Genomic DNA, 12,100 nt, shown 5'->3' with positions numbered 1-12,100 from the left:
CTGGTCTCTGCAGGTAGAACACCCTCCATGGAGGGCTGGGTGGGGCACAGGGGACCTCCTTGTGTGTGTCTGCCTCACATGTGCTTTTTTTGAGAGGCAGAATTAATCTAGTGTACTGGTTCTCAAAGTGTGGTCCCTGTCCATAGCATCACCTGGGAATGTATTTAGAAATGTTCCTTCTAGACCTCCTAAATCAGAAACTCGGGGTAGTAGGGGCCAGCAGTCTGTTGAACAAGATTTCCAGGTGATCCTGGTGCATGCTAGTAAGTTGGAGAAGCATTGACTCAGTGAAAGAATGAACTTTGGAGCCAGATTGCCTGGGTTCATATCTTTACCTTGGGCAAATCAGGTAACCTCTCTGATCCTCTATACAATGTTTCATCTGTAACATGGAGACACTGCCACCTTCTTATTGTGATGACTAAATGAGAATGCTTGCAAGCAGTTTAGTGCAGTTCTGTCAATCAGCATCTGTTAAGTGTGGCCTCAGCTCTGACCTTTACTGTTTCTCATTTTAGGTGGTATCTGATGCTGCAGGACAGGGTGTGGCCATCACAGGAAACCAGACCTTCAACAACTGGAACTGGCCCAATGCAATGATTTTTGCAGCAACCGTCATTACCACCATTGGTAAGTCTTCTGGGACCTGTGGGACACCCACATCCATGCCCTAGCTCCTCAGAACCTTTCTAGAAACCCAGCTCTGGTCACTCAGCCCTGTTGGGGGGTACAATCAGATCAGTTGCAGGCTATTCTTTTGATACTTTCTTAGGGATTTAGTAAGTCCTTGGTAGCTGATCATGCCTGGGAAGGTTTCCATGAGTCTCAACCTGGGCTCTTTGAACAGAAACAATGACACAGCCTCATGGCCAGAGCCCTGCAAGAGATTAACCAGACTGCTCATTGCAGAAACCCAGATCATGACTACTTACCAAGCTGGGTGTCTGTTTCAGTTCTCAGGCTACATAGCCAACCAGTCCAGAAGTTTGGCTCAAAACACAGCTTCTTCTCTTTCACCATTCTGTGAGCTTGACTGGGCTCAGCTGGCCGGTTCTTGCTTGGGCTCCCAATGCAGTGGCAGTCAAACAATGGCTGGGCTGGAGTCTTCTGAGAGCCAAACTCATTTGATGGCCCAGATGGCTCCTCCCATCACAGGTTTGACAGTTGATGCTGGCTGTTGGCTGGGAGCTCAGCTGGGGATGAAAACACAAGGCCTCCGCATGTGTTTGGGAACCAAGGCGAAAAGCAGCAGGCTTCTTAGACCTCACCTGTCCAGCATCTCTTCCGCTGCCTAGACTGCTTCTATTGTCAAGCCACTAAAGCCCAGATTCCAAGGGAAGAGGATTAGACGACACCTTGATGTGAGCAGTTGCATAAGAAGGGAGGGAGTCGAGGATGGCTATCTTTGGAGACCATCTACCACAGTGCTTCTGGGGAATCTACACAGAGAGCGTGTCTTATAACTTGCACAGTGGTACCATATAGACTAGTGGAAGACCTGTTGACCAGGCTTAGTCCCTGCCTTCAGGGAGCTCCTTGTATGATGGAGGAGATACAGCTCATGTCATCATAATTGCTTTATCAATGATCATGATCAGAGTATGATCAAGGGAAAGGTCATTACTTAAGTACTGATAATAGATCAGTATGAGTTTATCTTAGAGAATGGGCTGTGTGTGTGTTGGAAGCAAGGCCCACTGGTTCGACCACCCCTCCTGTTCTTGGCCTCACTCTCTCCTTCCTCAGGATATGGCAATGTGGCTCCCAAGACCCCCGCCGGTCGCCTCTTCTGCGTCTTCTATGGTCTCTTCGGGGTGCCGCTCTGCCTGACGTGGATCAGTGCCCTGGGCAAGTTCTTCGGGGGACGCGCCAAGAGACTAGGGCAGTTCCTTACCAAGAGAGGCGTGAGTCTGGTATGTCCCCTACCCTGGGTGCTGGGCAGAGATGGGGGAACCATGACAGGTGAGGGGAGGACAGGAAGGCTCTAGGAATTGGACCAAGGATGTAAGGACAGATGGCAAGAGGATAGTTTCAGAGCTCCTTGCCTTCCCGGGTCAGGCTGGGTACCCAGCTAGCCTCTCCTCTAGCTGCCTCCCTAGCCCTCTGGGTGCCTTTGCTGGGTTTCCAAGTCTCCACTATTGTCTGACTTGGCCTCCTGCTCCCCATCAGCGGAAGGCGCAGATCACGTGCACAGTCATCTTCATCGTGTGGGGCGTCCTAGTCCACCTGGTGATCCCACCCTTCGTATTCATGGTGACCGAGGGGTGGAACTACATCGAGGGCCTCTACTACTCCTTCATCACCATCTCCACCATTGGCTTCGGTGACTTTGTGGCCGGTGAGTCCCTGCCTCTGCCTCCCACCTCTTTTTCTGCTTCTTTGGTTTCAGTGCAACAGACCCATGTTGGGGGTGCCCTAGGTAGGGTTCCATGTTCTGGGCACTTCTCTTACCCAGTGGGATTCTCAACCCACTCTGCCAGTTGCAAGAGGAAACCAAGACCTAGAGTAATGGCAAAAGACTCTTTTCTCTCTGGTTCCCTTTCTCAGACATGGCTTTTTTCCTCCTCCTTTCCTCTCTGCTCAGTCTCTGATCTCCTCTCCCTCTGTTCTCCCATGACTCCTGAGCTTGGCTTCATGGGGGGCTTGCAAGTAGGGCCTTCTGCCTGCATGGTTGGTACCTGTTACCCAGGGAGCCCCTGAGCCCACCAGCCCCCTCTCCATGCCCTCAGCAGCCTTTCATCTTTCACAAGAGCGGAGGGAGCTGTCCTGGAGGCATGGCTCAGAGGCCTGGGGCTTTGTTCCTGCTACAGCAGCTTAAAGACAAGGGAGGCCTTCTCCCCAGCTGCCCTGCCCCCAGCCCTGACACTCCCTCCTACTCCTCCCCTGCTTAATCCAGGGAAGTGATGAGGTTCTTTGGCCCCTTTGTCTGAAGGCCTGTTACCAGCTGGCCCCAGCCACACACGTACTTGTGTTTGTGGCCTGCACAGCATCTTGGTTCTTAATCTTCTTGACAACCTGTTTGACCCTGTTGACCCAGCACCCCAGTGACCTCAACTTCTGCTCCAGAGGCCTCTGTTCTGTACCCCCTCCCTTTTGCCCAGAGGACAGTGGGAGGCCACTAGCCTTGTGCTTGATGTATGTGGCATCTGGGAGCAGTTGGCTGAGTTGGGGGAGGAACAGGAAAGAGAGGCACAAACACTCCTCTGACCCTGCCAAGTCCAGGCCTGCTGTCCTGGGCAGGACATTTGGACAAGGCACAACCCTGCCATTGTCCAGCCCTTGAGGCCCAGAGCAGGCTAAGGAGATGCCTCTGGTATTAGGGAAATACAGATGTACATTTAGCCATACTTTCTCAGCACCAGCAAGACACCAAACCCTGCCTCAGCTTTCTCATCTGTAGAATTAGTAAAAATAATAATTACTATTCATGAGTGTTGAGGGTAGGGCCTGGCTATATCAGTGTATGCCCTCATTACTGTCATCATGAAACTCTGCTCGTGACTGAGAGCCTTGAGCAGGATTAACAGGACCACTCAGGGCACCTGCTATCTGAGCCCAGTCGGGGGAGGAGAACCGACCTGGCTACAGCACCTAGAGGAACCTCTAGTCTGATGAGAGAGGTAGCCCCCTTCCTCCAGGTCCCTTCTGTAAGTTGCTCTTGTATCTAGTCAAGGGGGCAAATGGAATACAGGTCAACATGCCTGTACATGTAGTCGTAAAAGACATTTCAAATAATCCTGGAGTGTAGGGGAAGCTTCAGAGCTGTAGGGGGTAAGCCAGGAAGGCTCCCTGCAGCAAGAGGGAGATGTGGAGCAGACAGAGCCCTCCTCCAGGTCAAGGGAGAGCTGATCTGAGGAAGTCAGGGAGGCAGACCAGACCTTCAAGGAAGATAAAAATGGTTCCAGTATTTCTCGCCACGGTGGGTGCTTCCTGTGTCATCTCAACCTAACCACCAGCCTTGTTCGTAATCAGTGTGAGTCTAGCCCCAGCTTGGAGGGTGCTGGCGGCTCCCTTGTGTAATATCCATCCATTCAGTTTTTAAGTGAATTGTACCATATACGCAGAACAGCTGGGGATGGTAGAAGACTCAACAGAAAGGCAAATACTCGTGAACTGTTTCTTGACCTGTGTGTCGGTTACATTGCCAGTCCCCCAAAGCCCCTTTAGCTTCCTTCAAAGAGTCACTGTCTTGACTTTTTTTTTTTTTGAGCCGGAGTCTCTGTCTGCTGCCCAGGCTAGAGTGGCAGTGGTGTGATCTTGGCTCACTGCGACCTCCACCTCCCGGGTTCAAGCAATTCTCCTGCTTCAGCCTCCTGAGTAGCTGGCCCGCCATCATACCTGGCTAATTTTTGTATTGTTAGTGGAGACGGGGTTTTATCATGTTGGTCAGACTGGTTTCGAACTCCTGACCTCAAGTGATCCACCTGCCTTGACCTCCCAAAGTGCTGGGATTGCAGGCGTGAGCCACCGTGCCTGGCCTGTCTTGACGTTTTGTAGCTGAGGAAACCGAGACTCAGAGACAGGCTGGAGACTGGGATGGGGTCATGAGTGACGGTAGGCCCAAGCCCTTGAGGAAGATGGGATAGTCCAGGATCTAGAACAGGCCCCTTTCTATCCCACTGCACCCCCGTCCTGTGCTCTGGCCTGACCCCTGCTCAGATCACACAGCATTGGCCATTGCACATTTCCCGGGCCCTGCTAACTCTTCCTGACCTCTGGACTGCCTATCCGCTCAGGTGTGAACCCCAGCGCCAACTACCACGCCCTGTACCGCTACTTCGTGGAGCTCTGGATCTACTTGGGGCTGGCCTGGCTGTCCCTTTTTGTCAACTGGAAGGTGAGCATGTTTGTGGAAGTCCACAAAGCCATTAAGAAGCGGCGGCGGCGACGGAAGGAGTCCTTCGAGAGCTCCCCACACTCCCGGAAGGCCCTGCAGGTGAAGGGGAGCACAGCCTCCAAGGACGTCAACATCTTCAGCTTTCTTTCCAAGAAGGAAGAGACCTACAACGACCTCATCAAGCAGATTGGGAAGAAGGCCATGAAGACAAGTGGGGGCGGGGAGATGGGCCCAGGCCCAGGGCTGGGGCCTCAAGGCGGTGGGCTCCCAGCACTGCCCCCTTCCCTGGCGCCCCTGGTAATCTACTCCAAGAACCGGGTGCCCACCTTGGAAGAGGTGTCCCAGACACTGAGGAGCAAAGGCCACGTATCAAGGCCCCCAGATGAGGAGGCTGTGGCACGGGCCCCTGAAGACAGCTCTCCTGCCCCCGAGGTGTTCATGAACCAGCTGGACCGCATCAGCGAGGAATGCGGGCCATGGGACGCCCAGGACTACCACCCACTCATCTTCCAGGACGCCAGCATCACCTTCGTGAACACAGAGGCTGGCCTGTCAGACGAGGAGACCTCCAAGTCCTCGCTAGAGGACAACTTGGCAGGGGAGGAGAGCCCCCAGCAGGGGGCCGAAGCCAAGGCGCCCCTGAACATGGGCGAGTTCCCCTCCTCCGACGAGTCCACCTTCACCAGCACTGAGTCTGAGCTCTCCGTGCCTTACGAACAGCTGATGAATGAGTACAACAAGGCTAACAGCCCCAAGGGTACATGAGGCGGGGCCGGCTCCCCACCCCACCTTTGACGGCCTCTTCCCCCCTCACCCTGGGGTGTCCCGAGATGGCTGGGACCCCTGGCCTCTGGTGGGGGGGCAGCCTTGGAACTGGGAGTGGGGGGCCAGGGGCCTTCCTAACCTTCCATCATCCCCAGCTAGATGCATGCCCGGGACAGGGCCTCTGTTCTCCAGCTGAACCATACCCTGGCTGTGGGGGCGTCTGTCCTGAGCTTGGCTGGTGTATCTCACAATGCAAAGACATGCAGGCTGGCGGGACAGGTGGGCAGGACTGACTCTGAAGAGGGCTTGCCTGCAGGGTCTTTGCCCCACCATTTGGTGGAGTGTCACACGGTTCTCTGAGGCCCAGAGTCTCAGCTGTTTAAGTTTACCGGTATTACTGAGCTTGGCATTTGGAGAGGGAGCTCTGAAGTGTCTGGGGAGGTACCGCTGTGCATGGGGTCAGGTGTTTCCGTACCTCAGCAGGAGCAGGGCCCGCCCCCATCCCAGCTGTGGGCCTGCCGGTCGGGTCAGGCACCTACTACAAACCGTAGTGGGGTGGAGGCTGCTGGAGTTGGGAGTGAGGAGATGAGGGCAGGGGCTCAAACAGTCCTGACTCACGGGGCCTGGAAACAAGTCCCATGTGGGCCTGGGGCCTGGGGTCCTCATCCTCCCTGTTGGTCTACTCAGGACCAGCCCAGAGCCGTGTTCCCTGTCTCAGGTCAAGCAGTAGCAGACACAAGGCTTTCTGTGGGCCCCCGAGTGGTAGGAGGGAGAGTGGCAGAGCATGGGTTACTGGAAGCCGGGAATGCTAGGGCTGGTGGTCAGGGAGCTGCAAGAGTGAGGCTCAGCTCTGGCTGGTTCTGCCCTTACCCCTCCTGCCCGCCGGAGAACTGCACACCCCGCCCCCTGGCCCTAGGACCTGCACTCCCAATCCTGCTGTCTTCTCCTTCCCTGTGCCCTGAACAAGGACCTCACTGCCCGCCTTCCCCTTCCACCAGCCCCCTTGGGCCAGGCAGGGTGAGGCCAAATTGCTCTTGGCCCACAAATGGGCGATGGTCAAATATGTGAATCAAGCTCCTCTCTCTAGCTAGTGTTTGGTGTGCATGTGTGTGTGTGCAGGCACACCTGTGCACTCGTGTGTGTTTAAGAAAGGAAAGGATTTGGGCTGGGGAGCAAAAGATAATGTGAAACTGTTGTTGGACTCTCTGGTGAGGGGTGGGCAGAACTTGCTGCTACTGGAGTTCTTGGGTTCTCCATGATGTTCACTCTGGGGCTGGCCCACTGTGTCCTGAATGCTTTTGTTATTTTTTGTTTTATTTTTTAAACAAACTGCTGTTTTTATATACCTGGAATCTGTTGTTGGCTTCAGAGCCAGTGGTTAAAGAGCAGGGTCCCAAGGATTGGGAGGTCCTGTGTCTGCCCTCCTGCCCTGCAACTCAACTGGGCCTTTTTTGGTGACCTCATCCAAGGCCATGATGTCAAGGGTCATGTCCCCAAGCAGAGGTGGAGAAGGGGACACTGAGGTGAGCAAAGGCAGGAAGGGGCATCCACTGCAGGTGACTGGAGGCCGGGCAGGAGGCAAGTCATCAGAGCCACCCAGCTCCCAGACTCTCTGCCCTCTGCCCCACTACTGTGGGGCGGTGGGGCCAGAGCCCACCTCCCCAACATGTGAAGACAGTGATGGGCATGTGCCCACACCCCCACTTCTCTAGCCGTTTGCAGAGGCTGCCACCCAGCAGGGCCCTGAAAAGGAACAGCCTCGTATTTTTCTGTGAAATGTTTTAATAACTCATGTTGTTGCTGGTTGTCCTGGCATTGCACACACTGTATGTACATACTGGCAATGATGTCAAATGTAATTTATTTTAACATTTTTACAATAAAACATGAGGTGGACAGGCCAGCTTGGTGTGTGCTGTGTGTGGGGCAGGTTAGAGAGGGGTTGGCTTCTGGCCTCTGAGCGGCAGGGGAGCCTGGACGCATCCACAGAGGATAGGGAGGACTCAGGACAGACTGATAAGAGGATTAGATGGTCTGGAGGGGAGAAAAGAATGAAAAGGGATGAAGAGAGCAGGGAGAGTCAGGCCTCTGTGGGGAGGTAAAGACGCGGGAGGAACATTGCAGTAGAGGTTTGAGAATCAGGAAGGAGTGGGAGGAGCAAGGGGAGAGGCGGGGTGATCATGGCAAACTCATGTCACTCACCACTTGGTCAGGCACTAAATGCTTGCACTGAATAATATGTGAGTGGACTCATTTGACCTGGCAAGAGCCCTATGAGGGCGTCAGTATGAGGAAACAGGCACAGAGAAGTTGCCTTGTGCAAAATCTCAGTAAAAATGGTGAGCCTAGATTCAAACCCAGGCAGCCCAGCTCCTGTGCCCTCCACCACCAGGATAAGATGAAAAAGACTACCTGTGGTTTTGTGGCACACCCAACATTTCTGGAAAGGGCTCCTGTCTCCAGGTAGGTGGACCAGAGAACTTGAGCGAAGCTCAGGCCTTCTCAACTCAAGGGGTGGGCAGGAGATGTAGAGCCTGAGCGTGGGCACTGTGGACTGGAAAGAATGTGAAGGAAGAAGAGCCAGGCTCAGCTGGGCATCTGTCTCCGTCTGTCTAAAGGGAGGCTTTGTCAGGCTTCAACTGTTTGGGGACTGGCCCCTTCTATGACCATTTCAGGGCTCAGCACCACAAAGGATGATTTCTGAGTTCACTGGGAAAAAAAAAAAAAGTATGATTTCAGGAGTGAAGCACATTTTTCATGAGGGCATGGATGTGTTTACAAAGGATTATATGCATTTACCAGCCAATTCTGTAACGACACCATCCCTCCCTCTCTGCCAACATAACTCCCTCTTGCCCTCTTTCTGCTCCCCCCCACCCCTCTCCTGCCCCCATCACACACAGGTCCAAGGTTCTCCAGTTTTGCTTTAATCACATTCAGCCTCAAGGCAATAACAGTTCCATAACACTGTAAGCCCCACCTTTATTCAGCACTTGGCCTGTTCACAAACCCCATTGACAAACATAGCCCAGGTTATTTGGCCCATCTACAGTTGAGACAAGAGCTTGGGGAGCATGACTTCCTAAGGGCACCCAGCTGGACTGAGGCACAGCTTTGCAGAACTGTGCTCACATGATAAAGCACAGACCCAAGATTAGGTGGAGGTGTGGCCTTGGGTCACTGTGGCCAGGGTTAGTCTGGAGCTTTCTGAGTAAGAGGTGGGAGGTGGGGCAGCAGCTAGAGCAAAGGGTGGGGCCCAGGAGGCCTCAAGTTCCGCAGGGGTCGTGAGCAGGGGAGGGGTACCACGTGGAGGCATGGGGAACAGTCCATCACAGTCTGGGGAACTGTAGGGTGGATGGGAGTGGGGGCGGTGGAGGAGGCTGGCGAGTGGCGGAGGAGTGGCAGATGCGTGGGAAGTCACTGGAGATGACACTAGCAGGGAAATCCTTCTGTTGAAGTCATTGATGTTTTGTTGTTGTTGTTGTTTGAGACCGAGTTTCACTCTTCCCCAGGCTGGAGTGCAGTGGCACGATCTCAGCTCACTGCAACCTCCGCCTCCCGGTTCAAGTGATTCTCCTGCTAACTTAGCTCCCAAGTAGCTGGGACTACAAGTGTGAGCCACCACACCCAGCTAAATTTTGTATTTTTTAATAGAGACAGGGTTTCACTATGTTAGCCAGGCTAGTCTTGAACACCTGACCTCAGGTGATCCGCCTGCCTCGGCCCCCCAAAGTGCTGGGATTGCAGGCGTGAGCCACCGTGCCCGGCCATCATTGCTGTATTTCTAATGCAGGGCAGAGAGAATTGGATTGGTGAGATCTGACGACTTGCTGGGGTCCTCCTGGAGGCAGCACTCCTCCTTCCACGGGCTCCATTCCCAGCAGGCTTCTCCGCTGTCCTAGTAAACCAGCATCTGCTCTCCACCAGCACCACCTGGACTCTCCATTATTTGTTCCACTAATGTTTACTGAGCACCTATGTACCATTATCCTCATTTTACAATGAGGACATCGAGGCAAATATAGGATTTTTTCCAGGCTGAAACAACTATTAACTGGCAGCAAAGCAGTTTCCTTGACTTGCATTCTCATTCCTCATTCTACCCTCTAAGTTTCTGATCTGACAGGGGAGACATCTTCAGAGAACCCAGAGTCTGATGGAGGTGAGAGACAGCGTCTCCCTTTAAGGAGTCCGATCTGATGGGGAGGAGAGCACAGAAAGACCCTCAGGGTCCCAGCTGGGCTTATCTCCTGCATGATCCTGGAGGAGGCATTTAACTCCCTGCCAGAGGTGAGGAAGAGAAACCAGGATGTTTGGGTTTCACCTCCTGACTGGAAAGAGCCAGGCAAGATAATCATCAGCCACCATTACATCTGAAGCTCTCATAAGCCTGGGGTAGAGTGGTGGGGAAGCACAGGCAGGCTGGGCTGCACAGCTCTGGGTGGGGCCTCCAGAAATGAGGCCCCTGAGGTTTGGTCTCAGCTCTGCCGTTCATCTCTCCATTCTTCACATAACAGGTTCCCAGTTTCCAAATTCATGCACAACTGGTCCAGGAACCGATGACAACTCGTGAATTGCCAGGATGTGTTTAACAGTGAAAACCCCTCCCTAAGATCTCTGTCCCATCTATCCATCGTGGCCCCATCACCAGGGTCCAGGCCACCTGGCCCCTCACTTGGATCCCCCACAACAGCACAGGGCCTGGCACCTGGTAGGGGGTCCACAGATATTTGTTGAATGAATGAATGAGCCCCATTAGCTGGTCTCCCTGCCTCTAATACTAATTCCCTTTCCACCTGGCCATTACTGTAGCCAGCCACCTAAACTCAAACCTCACCCATTTCTCTTCTGTTTTAAACTCCTCAGGGGCTCCCCATTGCTCTTCCACCCCACCCCCCCACCCCCCCCACCTCTCTCTTCAGCCTCCTCTCCTTTCCCACCTCTCTGGGCTTCAGCCACTTTGCCGTTGCTGTTTCCTCGCCCTGATGCCCTTCCTCTCTCCTGGGCAAGTCCTGAGACCTGGTGGGATTAGATATGGACATCACCTTCTCTGGGAAGACTTCCACAATTACCTGGAGCCCTCCTGGATTCTGGGCCAGGTGCTCCTCCTCTGTGTTCCAGAGCCCCTTCCTCAGCAAGTTGCCTCTATCCCACCGAGCTGCTCTGATGTTGTTCCAGCTCCCTGCCTCCTGGTCTTATGCCTCCTCCCCTGACTGGGAGCTGCTAAAGGGCACAGGGAGTAGCTTGTCCACCTTCAGATTCCTGGGAGCCCAGTGTGGAGAGGGGCCCAGCTTTTCCATGTTTACTAAATGGAGGGTACATGAACTAGAGGCCTGGCCCCTCCCACTGGTAATTCAGTCCCTCTCTTCCTGGGGCAGAGGCCAAATCAGGGGACAAGGCTTGTTCCAGAAGGGCGAGTCCCCACAAGGCCAGGTGGATGATCTTGAGGGCCTTTGTCGCAGGCTGAGTTGGCCTGGTGAGTCACCTTATCTTGTGCCAAGTCACCTGAATCTGCAGGGCAGTACTGGAATACAGCACACCTTTTTTCTCCCCACCCCAGGGAACACTGTCATTGGCACCCCCTTTTCCACTTGCCCCATCTCCCCATCTTCACCTCCTACCAAGTGATTCCGGGATCTTCCCAAGTGATTCCGGGAGCTGGGCCTCCCAACCCAGCAGCTCCCCAGTCCCCATGGTTCCCTCAGGATTCCCTCTGCTCCCAGCAACCCTGCACACCGGGCCCAGCCTCTCAGTTCATGAAGCCCTTTCACACCCATTCCTGGGTGGGATTACTCAACAGCAGGGAGCCAGGTGCAATATTTTACAGGCCTCAATTTAAGAGCCTTTTCCAAATGAGGTAATAAATGTTTTGGTTTGATTTTCCAGGAAAACAAGGCCTAAGGCTAGAACTGGGAGATGGTCGGAAGAAGTAGCAGAAAGGGATGTAGAGGTAAACATGGGGAAAGAGGAAAAGGCCATACATGTTCATTTTAGAGCTGTTTCAACTGTGGGCAACTGGGGCTTAATCCCACTAGACCTCCCCTGAAAAACCTATAGAATACACCTCAGATTTGTCCATTTGAAGGACAGGGACCTTCTGCATTTATCCACCAATTCCACCCTTGTTGGTTAAGGATGGCCCCAGGAAAATTCATCCCCACCCTCCTTTCATACATGTGGATGCAACAGGCGGTATTACCAAAAGATGACTGCGACAATATCTCCCCACTCACATTCTCCTCTGCAAAATGAACTGGCCACTCCCCAACAGGAAGTAGTCTATTCCCTTTGAATGTGGGCTGCCCCCAGGACTGTTTTAGTCAATGGAATATGGCAGTGATTCCTGTGATTTCTGAACCCACGTGTGTGTGTATGTGCTTTTTGTTTTGTTTTGTTTTGTTTTGTTTTTTGAGACAGAGTCTCGCTCTGTTGCCCAGGCTGGAGTGCAATGGCACGATCTCAGCTCACTGCAAGCTCCGCCTCCCGGGTTCACACCAT

At 53.6% G+C, this 12,100-nt stretch overlaps 1 protein-coding gene across 1 annotated transcript in view; it reads left to right on the top strand.

Moving 5' to 3' along the window:
* The window catches only part of KCNK5 (potassium two pore domain channel subfamily K member 5), a 40,638-nt gene extending 33,133 nt beyond the window's left edge, over positions 1–7,505 (top strand). The window contains exons 2-5 of the mRNA XM_003276923.3: positions 519–630; positions 1,747–1,913; positions 2,170–2,338; positions 4,737–7,505. Of these exons, the coding sequence (XP_003276971.2) occupies positions 519–630; positions 1,747–1,913; positions 2,170–2,338; positions 4,737–5,602 (1,314 nt within the window). The 3' untranslated portion in view covers positions 5,603–7,505. The remainder of the gene's footprint in view (positions 1–518; positions 631–1,746; positions 1,914–2,169; positions 2,339–4,736) is intronic.
* Positions 7,506–12,100: the final 4,595 nt, after the last annotated feature.

This window comes from Nomascus leucogenys, chromosome 17 (assembly GCF_006542625.1).
Source record: "Nomascus leucogenys isolate Asia chromosome 17, Asia_NLE_v1, whole genome shotgun sequence".
NCBI lineage: Eukaryota > Metazoa > Chordata > Mammalia > Primates > Hylobatidae > Nomascus > Nomascus leucogenys.
This window is presented reverse-complemented; position numbering and strand designations above follow the sequence as displayed.